The following is a 19,755-nucleotide window of genomic DNA, read 5'->3' on the forward strand; positions in this document are numbered from 1 at the left end:
GGTTTGAGTCCCGGCTGAGCTAGTTGGCATTTCTGTGTGGAGTTTGAATGTTCTCCCCATGTTCATGCTCCGTTTTCCTCCACAATCCAAAGACATGTGAGAAGAATAAACTAAATTGGCAGTAGTGTTTGAGTGTACCAGTACTGGGTTGCAGCTGAAAGGGCATCTGCTATGTAAAACATATGCTGGATAAGTTGACAGTTCATTCCACTGTGGGGAACCCAGATGAATAAAGGGACTAGGCCGAAGGAAAATAACTGAATGAAAATTGTCAGTAGTGTACAACAGTGTGTGTGAATGTGTGAAAATTTGTGTATGGTGTTTCCCAATACTGGATTACGCTATAAGGGAATCGCTGCGTTAAACAAATTCTGGAATAGTAGGTGGTTCCTTCCACTGTGGCAGAAATAGAAACTAAGCCAAAGGAAAATGATTGAATTAATAAAATCTAAAGTTGTGCTTGTTAAAATGAATGTACTGCGAGTAAACAAAAACTAACAATAAATGTATTTTCATCAACTAGCGTTAACAAAGATGAATAAAAGTTTAATAAATCTAATGTTCATAGTTTGTTTATGTCAGTGAATACATTGTCAAGTCAAGACTTTATAGTCATTTTGCTACATGTGTGAACAAAGTGAAATGAAATGTTGGCCTCACAGGACCACAGTGCTACATAAATAAACACAATCATAAATAAAAACACAACACTGTGTGTTTATTAACAAGGAACCTTTTTGTAAAGTGTCACCAAGAATATTCAATTCAGAGCAGATGAATCTTCACAAAATCATCAATTCCAAAATGTAACTTTTTAGACATTCAATGGACCCGATTTTGTGTACATTTTAAAGTTCTAAAAAAAACATGATTTCACGCTTCACACAGGATGGCTCTTTTAAAGCAGGATAAAGAGTATAAATGTTGACGGAATGTTCATTTTGGGGAAAACTACCCATTAAATCCAGCACCACGTTTCATGTGCGTGTCCACCTCAGTTGAGAAGAAAAGCAATGGCTTTGAAGCTTTATCTGTTTTTTTTCCCAATGGAGATTTAAATGGAGGGCCATATTCTGAGAGTCATTATATCAATCGGTGGCTCACAAAGGGTCATTTTACCACCAAATGTCCACTTTGTGCGGCATGTCCAATCAAGGCCTGACACAGCTTTGAGGAATGTCATGTTGGCTGATTGAGTGCGTACGTTCAGAGCAGTGTGAAGGTCAGGTCACCTCAGGTCAGCTCGGACATCCACTTTTCCACCCGTGTTCCCCCAAAAAGGCCTAACAGAACGTGGGAGTCCCTTTTTAAGTCTCTGTTAGTAAGAGTGGGTGCCGAGTGTGTTGTTAGTCTAACCCAACACAGAGAGGATGTCAGTCCACCCTTTTTCTTTCATCATGACCAAAGAAAAAAAAGAATGGGAGAAAGAAAGTTTCCTTGCCGGTTTGTTCAAAAAGCCATTGTGTGCAAAAAAAAGGAGTAGGTGTTGATTTGTGACAGGATGATGGTGAGTTGAGTAAGTCTTAGTGTGGTGCTTTACACTGAGAACAGACAATTATGAAGGTGTGTTACACTTTCACTTACTGTCTGACACAAATTTACAGTTTTGGAAGTTTTGGTACATTGCATATATACAGGTATAACTCAGCAACATGGCAGGTAGGCCATTCTCTTACCATGCACTCAAACTATGGAATGCTCTTCCCACAAATTTAGGAATGCTGGTTCCCTGGACTGGTTTAAGAAGCTACTTAAAACTCATCTTTTTAGAACTGTTTTTAATTTGTAATATCTTTTTTATTCTCACTATTTCTTTATTGTTTTATTGTGCTTTGTTGTTTTTACTGTTTTGTAAGCGATTTGGGTCTGAGAAAAGCACATTATGAACAAACAGATTTTTTTTTTTCTCAAAATGCTGAAGTTGGTCAAGATTTTTAAAATTTTTTACATTTGCATTTATGATCAAAATGCAGTAAGTGTAATATTCTGAAATATCATTATAAAGCATTTCCAACTTTAATACATTTTCAAATGCAATTTATTCCTGGGATGGCAAAGCAGATTTTTTAGCAATCTGTTTAGTGTCACATGATCCTCCAGAATCATTTTGATATGCTAATTTTAAGTCTCATCAATCATGTTTTAACATTAACAATGTTAGAAAATAGTTGTAATTTTGTGCATTTTTGTAATTTATTTGTGGATTCTTTGAGAGTTGGATTATTTTTGTAGCGCTTTATTTTGTTTTTTGAGTTGACAGAAATATTACTTGAATCGTAAGCTCACACAAAAATAAAAATTATATCATAATTTACTCACCCGTCACTTGTTTCAAGCATGTATATTTGTATGTATGTTTAAACACAAAAGACAAAGAAAGCTGCTTTTGTGTGCAACAGAAGAAAGAAACTGTTAAAGGTTTGAAACCTTGATAGTGAGTAAACAGTGAGTGCATTTTCATTTTTTTTCATTAATTTATTTACATTTATTTTTATGACTTTTCCCAAATTTAGGATTAAAACCTGAATACAAAGTTTCGACATGTTACAAAATTAATATATGTCATGTTCAATTATAAAGCTGAAAATATATGTATGGATGGAATTTACTGTGATTTTCATTAAGTTATTTTAACTCAAAAAGTAACACTACCAGTCAAAAATTTGGGGTCAGTCTTATTTTCGTGTTTTTTTTTAAAGACAATTATTCTGTTCATTAAGGCGGCATTTCTTAAATGTAAAAAATTTGTTGAACTGTTAAATATGTATTACAATTTTAAATAACTTCTTTTTTATTGTATGGAGTTTCAAATGAAATTATTACTCCTGTCATTATTGCTTTTATTACTGTTATAATTAATAATAATAATAATAATAATAATAATAATAATAATGAACATTAGAGTGATTTCTAAAGGATCCTGTGACTCATGAGTAATGAAGCTGAAAATTTATCTTTAAAATGCCTAGAATTAGAAGTTAAATGATAAACTACTTTTGAACAGGTATTTTATCGTGCAATGAATGCAGCATTGGTGAGCAGAGAAGCTTATTTTGAAACTTTTAAAAATCCTACTGACCCCATACTTTTGACCAGTAGTACATACCTAAATTTTAAACATATAATATTCCTCACTGAATAAAAGTAGTATCCTGACTTTTATATTTGAGTGAGACGTTATCAATTATTGTTTGCGAAGCTACATAAATCAAACTGTTTGCGCATTTTATCTATGTCTGAGTCACTGTCTATACAGGGCCAGACACGTGCCAGTTAACACTGAGGCTTGAGCATTATAAAAAAAAAAATACAGATAAGAGTTCCACATTTCCATAATAACTAGCCACTACAGTGTCCAAGCTCATTGTAAGAGTGCCCTTTATGAAGTGGACTTTAAACCGGGCTTATTGTCCTCTTCTATTCATCTGTACCCCATCACCCACTCCAGCCTGTCAGTGTGTTGTGTCAGCTGCATGCCACATTCCAGCCTCTGAGGCCAGGATTCAGACCGGACGCCTCCTCCACCACCTCTATACGGTACACTTGTTGACAGAGTCATCGTCCGCATCCAACTACCCCCCAAAAGAGCTTTAACAAGCCATGAATAAGTCCAGTTAAAAGGGTTTGCAAAAAGCCATGATGCTATGGCCATTCTTATAAAGGGTCAGCCACACTATTGTTTCAGGAATCTTTCTAACTTGGTGGTCAGTTCCTAATGTTATCAGTGCTGAAATCAGTCATGCTTCTACATATAATGTGAAAAATGTGAGCCTTTTTTTAAGAGCTTTAAATTAATTTAAAGTAACTTTATGAATTACTTTCCCTGTCATCTGTTTGGACTTTTAGCAATGCAATTTGAACTAAACTGACATAAACTAAACAACTTCAACTCTGAAAACTGGACTGACACAGTTTCAAAAACTTGAGCTTTCTCAAAATCAGTTTTTCTTTTTAATTCTTTTAACTCTTTTTATCTTTTATTATTTGAGTGTGCTTTTTCCCCATTTGTTTGCAGTTAGATTATCTTTCTGTAATCAAAAAGCATGTCCAGTTAATTAAAATCATAAAAATTATTACATTTTATCAACTCAGTTTTATGACTGGATTTGGTGAAAATTTCACAAATCTAAAAGTTAGTTTCATCCATTTTCTTGTCGGCTTAGTCCCTTTATTAATCCGGGGTCGCCACAGCGGAATGAACCGCCAACTTATCCAGCAAGTTTTTACGCAGTGGATGCCCTTCCATCCGCAACCGATCCCTGGAAAACATCCACACACACATTCACACACACACTCATACACTACGGACAATTTAGCCAACCCAATTCACCTGTACCACATGTCTTTGGACTGTGGGGAAAACCGGAGCACCCAGAGGCAGGGAGAACATGCAAACTCCACACAGAAACGCCAACTGAGCCGAGGTTCGAACCAGCGACCCAACGACCTTCTCGCTGTAAGGCGACAGCACTACCTACTGCGCCACTGCCTCACTTAGTTTCCAAAGAAAAAATCAAAATGGCAGACACTGAAGAAGTTTGGCCATTTACAGCAAAACTGGCAACAGTGTTCTTGATACAACCTAAAGAATCTATTAATATCATTAACACACGATAGTAGACTAAATTATTACATTTCTTTATTTAAATTATTTAATTATTAATAATCATCTTTTTGAATGCAAAGTGTCACTGCCCACCCTATGAAACACTTTAAAAACCTTCAGTACAAAATTCAGAAGACATATAGAAAGTACTATAGTATTTTATGCCGAAACTAAATATGCTTGATCTATAAAATAAATGACGTGTTCAACTTGCTTTTCTGACTCTAAAAATAACAGTTTTGCATTACTTGGTGATACTTTGCCTTGTAATAGACTGGATAAACTCATTATGTTCAAATTGCCCTCAATCATGTTTCATGGACTGAAAAAGCTCAAGTGAAAAACAAAAATGCTAACAGATTCAACTGGTGCCTTATACAATAAATCTGTTAGTGTCCATGCTTCACAATAATGCTCTGCATGCACCACTGCAGTTCTGTCACCTGTTGCTTTAAATACTTAAAAATACTATTTAAAGCAGGATGGTTTCTGACTGACTTATTCCTATCATTAACCAGCTGGAAAAAAAACATTTTAAAAGTGAAACTACATTATAGTATAATATTACATTAATATAAAACTACATAATTACAGTTTTATTATTATTTATATTTAGAACAATTTTATATTTAATATTTATTGTCATCATTATCATTCTAATCATTACTTTGAACAGTCATTTAAAGTAATCATTTCTTTCAAGGGTAATGTACAAGACAATACATTTCTTAAGTTAGTCCACATATGTGATACACATTTTTCATTTGAAATGTTTCAATAAAAAAGGTCTGCACTTAAACAAGAGAAAAGTAGCTGCCATCCATCACTCAAAGCCATCAACAGCATTTCAGGGTTGGCACAGGTTAATCTTTAATCAGACTCATGGCTGAAATCGATACAACTTAGACACTGCGTGTGCACCTTACCCTCCATCTTTGCTTTAGGACACTGATGTCTGCGATAATGGAGGGACCATTCTCTGGTCAAGAGTTCAAGACCTACAAACATCCTGAGACAGACAGGACTCGCGTCGAGTCTGTGCCGTATCTGAGCATGTGCTCGTACTCACCTCCTTCATGTGTGCTGCTTCAATGTGTACTATCTCTTTCTCCATTTCCTCCTTTAGCTGTTTTATCTGCAAAGAAAATTGAACAAATTACATTACAAACAAATGCCGAAAGTGTGTGACATGATGCAACTATTGAAAGGTTCTGACATTTTAGGAGGCAACCCTTTATATTTCAATTATACCTTTAAATCATATATTAATGTAGACATATTTATTTGTGGAGTGAATCACTGACGGAATGGGTTGCCGTTAGAAGCTCCAGTGCATTGATTAAAGTCAATTTAGTAATGTAATTTTCTTAGTACCAAATATTTTACGATCATCTGTTAGTGGTATTATAACAAAGCAGAAGCAAGTGGCTATGTAACATCACAGATTGGGGTCAGGGCATGCTGAGGCTCATAGTGGACAGAAGTGGCCATTTCTGCAGTGGCCATTCATGGTTGAGAATCTGTATCCAAGCCTTACATCACCAAGCACAGAGTGTCAAACGCATGCCGCAATTGGACTCTAGAGAAGTGAAAACGTTTTCTCTGGAGTGACAAATCATACTTTTCTTTATGCCAATCCAATGACTAAGTATTGGTGGTTGCCAGAAAAAAAACTATATAAGCCTACTGGCATTATGCCAAGTGTTAAGTTTATAGAGGGGCATTATGGTGTAAGATTGTTTTTTCATGGGCTGGTACTGGCCCCTTAGCTACAGTGTAAGGAACTCTTAATGCTTCAGCATACCAAATTAAACACTTATTCTTCATTTTCTTTTCAGCTTAGTCTTTATAAATCAGGGGTCACCCCAGCAGAATGAACCGCCGACTTATCCAGCATATGTTTTTTATGGAGCAGATGCCTTTCCAGCCGCAACCCAGCACTGGGAAACACCCATACACTCTTGCATTTACACACATACACTACAGACAATTAATTTTTTTCTAATTCACCCATAGCACATGTCTTTGGACTGTGGAGAAACAGGAGGACCCGGAGGAAACCCACGCAAACATTGGGAAAACATGCAACTTCCACAGAGAAATGCCAATGGACTCAGCCGGGGCTTGCACCAGTGGCCATCTTGCTGTGAGGCAACAGTGCTACCCACTGAGCCACCGTGTCGCCCAATACCAAATTATTTTGGACAATTGTATGCTCCCAAATATGTGGGAAAATTTTGGGGATGGCCCATGACTTTGCATCAGTGCACAAGGCAGTCCATAAAGACATGATGAGTGAGTTTGGTGTGGGGAAATTTGACTGGCCTGCACAGAATCCCGACCTCGACCCAACTGAACACCACCTCACAAATGCACTTATAGAAGAACAGTGAAAAAATCCAATAAACACATTACAAAACATTGTGAAAATCCTTCCCAGGAGAGCTGAAGCTGTTAAAGCTGTAAAGGGTGGGTTAACTCCATATTAAACCCTGTGGATTAAAATTAGGATGTCATTAGTTGTAGATTAGATACAAATGTCCCAACATTTTTGGCAGTACATATATAATTATTCTGTTGTCAATATGTTCGTAGAGGTTTGAGGGGTATTTACACCCAGGTTAAAACTTCAGAAGTGGTCAGAGTATAGTGCAGTTGACAAGTGTGGTTGTGTGGTTGACAGGCCACTCTTTTGGGCATCTTTTCACAGAGGCAAAGCTTACACCCAGCTGAGCTTCACACTCCACTTTGGCCTGGGCTTCAGCCTCTTATTATAGGTCTTTCTTACAGCCCTCTGGCTATGAAAACAGATTTTCTGCTCCATTGATCAAAGTCACCAAAATAAAGTAGAGAAAAATGTCTTTTTTTTTCAGAACGTCATTTTTTCACTTTACATTTTTATGCATAGCCAACAGGCTAGACCTTAACATTGAGTTTGTCAGTCACAGCACAAAGGGGCCGCTCAACAAAGGGTGCAAGACTGAAAAGAGGCCAATCTAAACTGCTACACTAAATATGGATAATCCCTTTCTCCTGGTGGCTCAAACAACTTTAAGGAGGTCTTCATTAGCGGTTTTAACCAGGGATTCTACATAGAGTGTGTTGGGCCACCACCTGCTCCATTAGTCTCTTTCCTGGTTCAATCCTATGTTTTGTGTCCACTCTGTATTATGTAAAGAGCAGGAAGAACATTATTGATCTGAAAGTAATACGCCTCTATTTTATGAGGTATTTATTTAAAAAAAAAAGCAAAAAAAATTAAAAGGTAAAAAGAAGGAAAAGAAACATGAAAAAAGTAAAACAAAAAATGTACATATAAGAATAGCCTATAGTAAAACATATAGCAAAAAAGTATATATATATATATATATATATATATATATATATATATATATATATATATATATATATATATATATATATATATATATATATATACTTTTTTTGCTATATGTTCTATATGTTTTTTGCCCCGTTTTTTTCCCCAATTTCTGTTTAACGTAGAGAAGATTTTTAACACATTTCTAAACATAATAGCTTTGTATAACTCATTTCTAATAACTGATTTATTTGATCTTTGACAGTAAATAATGACAGTAAATAATATTTTACTAAATAATATTTTACTATATATATATATATATATATATATATATATATATATATATATATATATATATATATATATATATATATATATATATATGAAAAAAATTAAACACAAGGTTGATATGGTATTGTTTTAACACATACAACTATTTCATTGTAAGACATTAATGTAAGACATTTCATTTGATTAAAATAATTTCCTTTTTCATAACAAATAAAGCAATAACCAACAACAAAATAAAACATTTTCTCATCCTGTACTCACTTTTATGTCCTTCATGTTATTTTTTCTTTTGCAAAACAATACAAATGATGTTATGTAATATTTGTAACCAAACTGCATCTTAATCCTAGTAAACAGACTGTAAATATGTGTATGACAGGCTATGCTAATTCCAATGGACATTATAAAGAAAAAACACAGCCGTTATATAATGACATACTTATGAATAAACTATAAAAATTCAAATGACTAATTTCTAAATTTACAAGTAAAATTTTATTTGTGTAATTTCTTAGATCAATTTAAATCTGATTAGTTTGACATCAATTAGATGAAATAACTGCAACATATACAAATGCTTTATTAATATAGGATCACTGAGCAACTGTTGTACATTTTAAAGTAATTTTAAATGGTAATAGCTTTTATCCCTTGTATTAGTTTTTATTATGTGCATTTGCTCAGCTGCATAACTTTCACCCAAGTAAGATCAATTAATCAACAAACTAAATGAAGAAAGAAACAAGTGAAAACAATAAATATCCATATGTTTTCTCCTTAACTCCGCTGAAGAGCTGTGCTAATATGAGCATTTGATTGCAGGGTAAATTATGCCAGCTCTGACAGGACCCTTGCTGTTTGTCTCCCAGCAACCCTGCAAGGCCAGAGGGAGACTTTTAACCTTCTAGATTCTGTGTGGCCGAATTGAATGGCTGAGTACCATAGAGTCTTTCACACTCCTTTTACGTCGTCCTCTGTGTTCATATTTTAATTCCAGCCATTGTGTGGACGAACTTGGTGCATATTGTTCCTTGCAATCAACCGCAAACCCTGTGTAAAACGATCCTAGGCCAATCTTGCATATTCGGTCAGTGTTTAAAATGAAGAATTGTGCATTTTGAAGGTATTTGTAATTGTTTGCAAAGCTTTAATAGTAAAAAAACCTAACGTTTAACTTTAGAACCGATGAATACAAGGCAACAGTCCAACTTAGAGCGTATTCAAAATGCACAACAAAAGCTTTCTGATCACATGGTTTCTTACTGTAATGCACTAATAAAAAAGCTCTGGCATGGCCCCAATCTTAACACCACGCAGTGCTACTTCACACACACTTCATCTTTACTGCACAAAAGATAAAACCCTAAATAAACAATACTATATCAATAGATGTCAAAAACGCTGCGCCACGTCCATTCGCCAAATGTTTTACCAATATCAACATGCGACGATGTCAGCTCGATATGCTCAGCTGTGCTTGATCACATATCATAAACTGATTTAGCTCTCCCTCATGCACCAGTTGCTGCATAGTATTTAATTCATGGTAATTTGCTCCGCTGGCATGCTTCTCTCTAATGCACAAGTAAAACATGCAAAATTATGAGGGACAACATTGTCTGGGCTGTAAACTTGACATATGCTGCCCTACTTATCTTAGATGTCACACAGTAACCATTTCTGGTTAGGAGGATTATTTCCTGGGAGAAACAGGAAAATCAGAATGTAATGGAAGTGACTTAAAATGAGAAATGTGAAGTTTATTATTTAAAAAAACATTCATTTTCCTGATAAAACATACTAAACAATGACAATTAGTTTTTACAACATGAAATAAACAAGAAAATAATGACTTTATCTTACACTTCTAAATGCTTTTTCGCAATTCTAACATTTGTTGTGTTTTGTTTTTTTTCTAAGAACTGCTCATTGCCATTTAATGTACTTAGAATTGTGAAATAAAGAGATAAAACTGTGAGATGTAGATCCAAATGTATGGGAAAAAGGTCAGAATTTCAATATTTGTATGTATACACTCACCAGTCACTTTATTAGGTACAACTGTCTAACTGCTCGCTAACGCAAATTTCTAATCAGCTAATGCAGCAACTTAATGCATTTAGGCATGTAGACATGGTCAAGACGATCTGCTGCAGTTCAAACTGAGCATCAGAATGGGGAAGAAAAGTGATTTAAGTGACTTTGAACGTGGCATGGTTGTTGATGCCAGATGGGCTGATCTGAGCATTTCAGAAACCGCTGATCTACAAGGATTTTCTTCCTCAACCATTTTTATGGTTTACAGAGAATGGTCTGAAAAAGAGAAAATATCCAGTGAGCAGCAGTTCTGTGCGCGCAAATGTCTTGTTGATGCCAGAGGTCAGAGGAGAATGACCAGACTGGTTCGAGTAAAACACGATATTACATGACTGGTAATAAAGTGGCCGGTGAGTGTATATATACAGTTCACCAAACATTTCAAGGAAAAAGTATATAATTTTAAGTAAATGTCTGACATTTTTTAACCCAGTCTTATGCTAAATGGGTATACAATCAAAAATACATTGTATGGTTCAAAATTAAGTCAAGATCATGTTCCATGAAGACAATTCCCACCATAAACATATCAAAATGTATTTTAAGCACATTAATATGTATTGCTTGGAGCTTAATTAGATATATGAAATGCAAGGTTTCTTAGTATTTAGATTTTTTTTAACCCTCAGAATCCAAATTTACAAAATTAGTTGTTTATCTGCCAATATTGTACATATTCTAACAAACCCACATCAGTGGAATGATTTTATACAACTGACATATGACATACTGTATATGGCTGATTTAGGGTCACATATTTCATACTGTATATATTGCAATTACATTTTTAAGTTCAAACTATTGCAACATTTAAATTCAGAATTAAAAACTTCTAGATAAAGTCACAATCACTTTTGTTTCACCCTATTTCACAACAAGCCTTGCTTATCAAAAAGTTGCATAATTATAAATAAGTACACAGAAAAGTTTAGTAAATTAGGTTTCCACACTGAAAAAAAAAATCAAGCAGTACTTCATCCAATTAAAAATGATCTTTCATTTCAGTTTAATATTTGTTTTATTATTCAAGTAATATAGTTTAAGTTCAAAACATAGTTAAATATAAATGTTTTTGATTAAGAGCTCAACTAAAAATATTTGTTTTGACCAATGTAAAGTTTTAAGGTTACTCATACAGCACTGACCTAGCCCACATAACTATAGCCAGGTGCATCATGGAAAAAAGGTTTAGAGTTGGTTTATGGGCTTTATTTTAACGATCTAGGCGCAAAGTCTAAAGTGCATGACACAAAAGATTTAAGGGCGTGTCTGAATCCACTTTTGCTATTTTAAGGACGGAAAAATATGGTTTTTGCTGCGAAGCAAGATCTAACAGGGTAGTGCTTATTCTCTTAATGAATCAATCAGAGTCTCTTCTCACATTCCCTTTAAGAGTCAGTTCCATCACACCATGGTGCATTTGCTACATACATGGTGGACTTTTAAGGGGAAAAACATAATGCTTCACTAGCAAGAAAACAGTTAAACAAACCATCTGCAGGGAGGATAAAGAACGAGCCTCCTCCATTCAGCCTCTTTACTTTCTCTTTTGTTTACTTTTACACTACTTTACTCCTTTACTTTTGTGGATAAGAAAACAGTGTCGTACGTACTCCACTGAAGACATCAATTAACCAACATATTTAATTTCACTTGTTAAGCTCAAAGATTTGTTTCAAACTATTTTTAAATTCAGTTCTAATTTCCAGCAAATGAAAAAATAAACAATCATAACGAAGTGTGGTCAAAAAACTGGGTTATTTCCAAACACACGTCCTATTCTTATGCTCCATATGGTGATGCATACATATCCAAAACCCAACAGTTGAACAAATTTAAATTTTCTTTTTATTAAAACAAATATAAATATGCATATAATAAATACTACTGCTAATAATAATAACATCACACAAAAAGCAAATTGTCATGAATAAACTAAAAAAGTTCCCCGAGTTGAAGAAGGCATGATAGCAGTGTTTTTTTATTTATGTAGAAAATATACATTTTTGCAATTTTTAATCCTTGAATTATTTTTTATTTGTAAAGATATGTGTGTATTGCTGTACATCCTTTGTGTATTAAGAAATGTGTAAGCATTTAGGCGCACAACTAACGCACTCTGTGCTAAACTTCAGACCAGTTTTCAACTGGTCAATTACGCAGTTCATTTTAGTCCCTCAAAATAGCAATGCACCAACAGTGCACCTAACACATGGATAACAAATGAATTTACTATTTAAACAACATGGTGCAAAACGGGAAAATTAGGGTTGCGTTGGTTTGAAAATAGCAACAAATCGCATTTTGCGCTTTTTTGTGCCAAGTATATGATTGGGTCCTATGTGTTATATTAGTTAAAATACTTTTTTTTTTTTGTAATAAAATTTGTGAGTTTATGTTTGAGTTGGCCTCTGTGATTAAAGCCACCTAGGTACAGCAAGTATTATAATATGCTTTAAAAATATATTGTTTAAGGCAAATTATTTACTTTTCATTGGCTCAAGTAAACAAATTTAAATGCTAAACCATTACCCTAATTTTTTTAATTAAATAAATGAACATTTTGGGTGAGGCAGTGGCGCAGTAGGTAGTGCTGTCGCCTCACAGCAAGAAGGTCACTGGGTAGCTGGTTCGAACCTCGGCTCAGTTGGCGTTTCTGTGTGGAGTTTGCATGTTCTCCCTGCCTTCGCGTGGGTTTCCTCCGGGTGCTCCGGTTTCCCCCACAGTCCAAAGACAAGCGGTACAGGTGAATTGGGTAGGCTAAATTGTCCTCAATGTACAGGTGTGTGTGTGGATTAGGGCTGCACGATATATCGTTTCAGCATCGAAATCGCGATGTGCGCATCCGCGATAGTCACATCGCAGGAGGGTGCGATGCAAAAAAAAAAAAAAAAAAATTATATATATATTATGGGTGGAGCCGAACCGGAATACGGTATTCGGAAAAGCAGGAATAGAGTGTTTTTACGAATACTTATGTCAAACAATACTTGATAAATTATTTGTATTTCGGAACAAGAAAAACATTATATCAAAAAGCTGCGTTTCCTCATGAGACCGCACTGCATGCCCGCGTGAGTGAGTGAGTTAGTGAGTGAGACGTTCAGGAGTCGGTGGGGCCGGGGTAAGGAGACTGAGCAGGCTGCTTCTCTATACAGCAACAGAGAAGGCTTGGCAGAGCGAAAAATACTTTTCTGCATTACTATTTTTGTTTATTTTATCATACTAAAATAACACGTGACAGAAGTTCACTCAAAAGTGAATGTTCTTTCTGTTATTAATTACTAACACTCCCGTCATTCCTACTACTTTCAGAGCATAAATTTTGATATTTTACCATATGAAAATGCAATGCAGTTATGAAAATTGAGAAATTAAAGCAATACAGAGATCTGGTCCCGCGTCAGGTCAGGGTGCACCTGTAACCTTAAAAACGCAGACGCGGCGGAGGCGCACTAAACTCACACGGGAAAGAACTGGGCATTCAATTCATGTTTTAGTGAAATAATTCTTTAAATACAGCTCTTTTGATCTCTAAAGGGGAAAAAAGCAAAATAAATTTGTCGTTAAATTAATTTTAGCAAAGACGCAACTGCCTGTCATTTTCATATTAGTTTTTCAGTTAGGGATTTGGTCTATTAGAAAACCTAATAAAATTGTTTTGTTGAACACTGTAGTCTACACAATAATCGATATTATAATTTATTATATACATTAGCTATTATTAAAACTAAACTATACAATTGATTAAACAAAACCCTTTTTAATGTTTGCTTTCATTTTGACACCGCTAACAGTTGTAATAAGAAACATCACATTATGCAGAAGCATGCAGTCTCAAGTTAAAAACACCTTTTGAGTTTAAAGATGATCAGCCTGCCAAGTCAAGTTTACAGTGTCATAAATGAAATGGGTAGCATGAGTAAAGGGGATTTGCCCAGCACACAACCTCATGCGCTGCAGGTAGGCTGAATGATAATCTTTAAAAATATATAGGCTATGCAATACAAAACTTTAAACATTTAATTATTTTTTAATGAAAAGAAAAGAAATCAGGAGAGTAAAATATAATTTAAACCACTGGTCTGGCGCTGAAACTTTATTGTTTGTATCCAGAAGAAGGGGAAAAAAGCAGATGAAAACCTGGCTGGGGAGACGGCGATAACATATCAGTTCTTCAGCAAAGATCACGACATCATTGTGAGGCGTTTATCATACAACGCAGTTCGTGTTTATAATCATTAATATTAACTAGTATTAATTCTCTCTCTAGACTTAGTTTTAGGGCTTGTTCTTGTCGGCGCAATATAGCCTCGGCTTATTGCACGTACGAATCCGATTGTGAAGAATGATTAAGCGCTTGCATTTTTTATTGCATCCTTTTCGCAAGTTATTCATTTGTTTTGTTTTTTAAGTGGTGGGAACATTATTTACTGGCAAACATGTTTCTCGATCTCGTACATCAACAAATAATGTAGCCTACTTAAGTTAATTTACCTTTTATGTAAATATTAAGGAATAACCGAATTTAATATTAATAAATAAAACATCCGTATAAACGTACATGTTTATTTTTGAACTTTCGTTAATAAAACAACACAAAACTGTTTATAAATATTGTAGTTAAATATTAAATTACTTTAACTGCTTGAAACTGTATAATAATAACAATTAAACGTTACATTTTTAAGAACTTAACAAATAGTCTAAATGGCACTTTACTAATCAGTGTAATAATAATATAAATATTAATAATTATAAGTAAAAAGAAAATATTAACCTAGTAACAATATAAGTCAGATGTTTAAAAAAACAGCGTAGTTTCTCTCCACCTTTTGTAGTCATATTTTAAATTATTTGCCAGAAAAACTAACATGTTGACTTTGTCCGGTTTAAGTGAAGAATGGAGTTATAATGTTTCCAGCAATACACTGTCAGACGGTGTGCTTGTAGCGATAATGCACAGACAGGCTACTTTTTCACAACCATGCGAGAGAGGGCTTCTCCTTCTGTTCCGCCGCCCGCAACGCAGGTTTCTCTACTCTGCGGAGCGGCGCGTTCTTAAGTAGTTACCAAATAGCCTATGCTCAATTTCTCGTCAATGTCTTCCATTTATCACTTTCTCTTTTGTATCTGGCCATTTTTGCAAATGCCTCTGCCATGCCTGGCTGAGCTGGGTTTCTGCGTTTAGAAGACAGGAGTTGATTAAAGCCTACATGGCTTTTTTTCCCTCACCGTCAATCGCCACTAGCTTGCATGGTTCGGGACCCGTGGATCTGCGTATCGATGGATTTGCTCCTCAGTGTTTGGACTCTCAGCACTCAGCAGTGAATATTAAAACACACTTTACTTAAAACCCCCATACAAAAAGCTTAATCCAAATTGATTCGTTCACCTTTCTCGGTCGGCACGAATCCAAAATGTTCCCAGATGTAAGAGTTTGTTTTCTAACAAGATTCATGGTTGAACTTGAACTTGCTGAATCGCGCCTAATGTTATATTCTAACAGATATGTAATACTTGGCAGCATAACAGTAATTTGTGTTTTAAAGTGCGTGACTTCACGTACTACGGCCGGTGGCAATGGACAACCGAGGTGGCAATGACCACCGCGGTGACGCGGTTGTCATGGTGACCGTCACAGCCCTAGTTTTAATTATATATATATATATATATATATATATATATATATATATATATATATATATATATATATATATATATATATATATAAAAAATATCGCAATATATATCGCAGGGGAAAAAAATATCGCAATGTCAATTTTTTCCAATATCGTGCAGCCCTAGTGTGGATGTTTCCCAGAGATGGGTTGCGGCTGGAAGGGTATCCATAGCGGCTCATTCCGCTGTGGGGACCCCTTATTAATAAAGGGACTAAGCCGACAAGAAAATGAATGAATGAATAAATGAACATTTTATGAAAATTGTTGTTTTGATGAAAGCTATACCTTCTAGTTTAGAACAAAAAGAAAACTTAAATCAATTGACTTTCTTCAACAAGACAAATATGCTTTGTACCAGGTTATAAAAAAATTCTCATGGAGATAGAAAATATTGTTTAAGGCAAATTTTAAAATTTTCATTCAGTCAAGTGATAAAATTTAGATGTGAACAATTACCTTATTTTTTTTCTTAATTTGATGAATGAAAGCCTTTTCCAGTGCAGAGTAAATTTGTTAACGTGAATGTTGTTTGACTACAAGGTACTAACGAGAAAGCATCTTAACATTTAGTTTTTCCCCATTTTAATAACATTTTTGAAGACAATAACTAATGTATTACAATATAAGCACCACCAATAAACGATTAAGTCTAACTTGTAGTCAATCCAGAATACCCGTTTAACAATATGAAATCTCACCTTTTCTATGCAGCTTTCTTTTTCAACTTTTAACTCCATTTTTAATTGCTCATGTTGACCTGTCATCTGAAATAAATGAAAATTGCTATAAATAAAACAAAAACAATACATTAATTAGGATGCTTTGGGCTTTGTGTATAATACCTTTTGAAGTGCCTTTTTGCTGTCATCTGCCTCTAGTTTGAGCTGTTTCAAATCCAGAGCTATGAACAAAAGAAAGAGAGAACATTTGTTTTGAAAAGATGAACCAGTGCAATATTTACTCCCCCAACTTCTCACAATATTTAAAAAAGGCACAAAGACTGACATCAGGAGCAAAACGACAGGTCATCCAATTGTCTTTGTTCATCTTTTGCAGCTTGGGTCAGTGGACTGAAGTCCAGTCCTGGCCTGCATGACCTGCTCGAGCTCCAGGCCCTGACAAGCTTCTGACCTGGAGCACTGCTGTTGACACGTTCACTCACATGCACTGACCAAACACAAACCAATAAGTTCAAGGGCCAAGTGTGTGTTAATGCCCAAGTGCTTTTATTTCCATAGAGACTTAAGAACTGTTCAGTCTTATCTTTAGTCACAGCCAATGCGAAAACGTTTTAGCAGATGGTTCTTCGCATTCTGAATGGAGATACATAAAAGGAGTTTTTGTACCAATAAAATGCATTTCAAAAATAGATGTGTTCATGCATAATCACCAAAAACAGTGGCGTAAAATAGTCAGATGGTTACCAAAGTTACATATGCAATGAATGAACATCAAACACTATGAGAGATAAAGGCCTGACCCTTGAGAATACACCTGTCTTATGTTTGCTTTCTCCTCTCAGGCTCCCACAGAGTGTGAGATGATAGCTATGGTCTGACAAGTGTCCTCAAACATTGCGCTCCGAATGCGAACTACCTCACACACCAACACAGATAAGGGAATAAGTCTATATTTCCAAAACAAGCATTCGTGACTAATGTTTGGTTTTGGTTCAAAACCCACTGGAAACATTTCTAAAGGGACCATGAACAGAGAAGGCAAAATTCCCTTGATCTTTTGACATGGGAGAGGTCACTCTACTATTAAAAACATCCAGTACTCAGAGCTCAAAACGAACTTGTTAGTATAAAATCAGACTGCCAAAATGAGTTGTGAAAAGTGTCACTTTATTGCATTATAGTGTGGCTTGACCAATGACATTTTTTGTTTAGTTCTGCATGACAAACACAAGAACTACTCAGAAACCAACTACAACAATATGTTGTCCATTGGTAAGTTTTTGCATTGTCATCTTTCCTGATGCTAACATTAAGAAAGTGTGGATTAATTTTTGTTTGCTGGAAAATGCTGTGCCAACTATGCTGTGTCCGTTTAAGTAATATATTTTATTATGTGGTCACTATTGCATTGTTTGTTAGTACACCTAATTGAATATGTATTCAATATTTAAGCTTTTTTAACCTAAATCTCAGCAGCAACCTATCAAGAAAGTTGTTTTTTTTGCAGGTGAAAAGACCTACAAAAATTAAAAGAGTTACCCAATAATATCAGTGGGCATTTACTTCAATGTCTACATTTCACCATGCTACGTTGTACTGTGTGTTCTAATGAAGATAAAACAGGACAGCTAACAGGCTAAAACAGGCTAAAACTTTATATTATAAAGTATGATCTTATTCTATATTCCTAATGCCTGCATGCAATGCTTTTTAATGCCCACAACTAACACTACTCCTCAGTGACGTCAGTAGTTCCAGAGAGTGCATTGTGTCTGACATTGCATCTCTGAGATGTAATCTCAGCTTGCATTATTATGGCTGCATCCAAATACTATTGTACCTACTTTTTGTTGTGTTTTGTACAAAAATGCACTTAGATTAATGGTTTTGCTTCATTTGCATTGTATTTAACGTGTTATGAATGCAAATGCCACTTTATTTTAAAAAAATAGTGTTGAGATGCATGTCATGGGTGTTTATTAAAAACAAGTTATGTAATATAAATTGTTGACTTTGACTTTTGACCTTAATAAAAATTTAGATTTGGACTTTTTAGTATAGACATTAAGAACCCCTGCTTTATAAGTACTAATAAACAGCCAACATCCTAATAATAGGCAGGTAATACCCCAGGTAAAAGAGGGAATTGGTAATTTAACTAAATTGTTACCAAAATCTTAACAAAATGTCAAATAAAAAATAAAAAAGTAGTTCATGGCCCTCTTTTAAACAGAACCTAATAAATTATCCAGTATTACCCAGCTTCTGCTCTTTGGATTCCAGAACTTGGTGAATTTCTTGCAGCTCGACGTGCAACGAGTCAATGTTATCTTTCAGCTTTTCATTCTCTGACATCAGTCTGCTTTTTTCGGGGTCCTCCGCTCCCTCAGAGGCAATCTGAAAAATGACACAAGTCCTTTTTAGCTTTCCCTTTACAGCGCAAAACAAAAGCCACGCCGCTCAAGCTGCGTGGCAAATATGAGTGCCATTCAGGCACAAAGCAATCGTACAACTTTCTGCCTCCTACCATTTCCCCCTGAATAATAAAAAGCGAGAAACAAAAAAAAGCAAACACGCTTAGAAGAAGGCGATCTCTTCTTCTTTTATTTTTCTCCTCCTCTCCCTTTTGGCCTTTTCTTCTTTCCCGGAAGAAAGACGGCAGTACATTACATACAAAGCCTATAATTCATGGGGACATTTTTATTGACAGGAATAATACATATCATACTGTTTGTGTGCCCCTGTCATTCAGGTCAATTTATTCTGGAAGTCAGGGAAGGCAGCTGGGGCCTATCCACCCACAGTCTGGGCTCTGCTTTCTAACAAGCTGGGCAGAGGCAGGCTGTGAGGGGGGACTGGAGGATGGCTGAGCAGCCCCAGGGGGTTCGCAGAGAGCACTGTTTCCAGGGGGGAGCTTGTTGTCTTTGTGCTGTCCCTCAGTAGCAGCGCTGCCAGTGTCACCAGGATCACATCACATGTCAGCGTGCTGAAGTTTGCAGACTGGGAGCCGCATGGAGCCCATCAGGTTCCTGTGATATCCACGCAGTTGGCCCTCATCTTTGTACTGCATCCACC

General features: G+C 35.4%; 1 protein-coding gene across 19 annotated transcripts in view; it reads right to left on the reverse strand.

Moving 5' to 3' along the window:
• Positions 1-19,755, reverse strand: part of si:dkey-188g12.1 — a 75,019-nt gene that overhangs the window by 47,874 nt on the left and 7,390 nt on the right. For 18 of the 19 annotated variants that reach the window (XR_015478566.1, XR_015478561.1, XR_015478569.1 and 15 more), the window contains exons 6-9: positions 18,939-19,077; positions 16,843-16,901; positions 16,699-16,764; positions 5,676-5,741 (exon numbers count right to left, since the gene is read on the reverse strand). Coding sequence is in view for 6 of the 19 variants with exons in the window: in XM_087240965.1 (XP_087097091.1) it covers positions 5,676-5,741; positions 16,699-16,764; positions 16,843-16,901; positions 18,939-19,077 (330 nt within the window). In the remaining 13 variants the exon portion in view is untranslated. Of the gene's footprint in view, positions 1-5,675; positions 5,742-6,236; positions 6,437-16,249; positions 16,765-16,842; positions 16,902-18,938; positions 19,078-19,755 lie in introns of those variants that run through there. The other variant, XR_015478572.1, reaches the window with a different exon arrangement.

This window comes from Danio rerio, chromosome 2 (assembly GCF_052040795.2).
Source record: "Danio rerio strain M-AB ecotype USA chromosome 2, GRCz13ab, whole genome shotgun sequence".
NCBI classification, from domain to species: domain Eukaryota; kingdom Metazoa; phylum Chordata; class Actinopteri; order Cypriniformes; family Danionidae; genus Danio; species Danio rerio.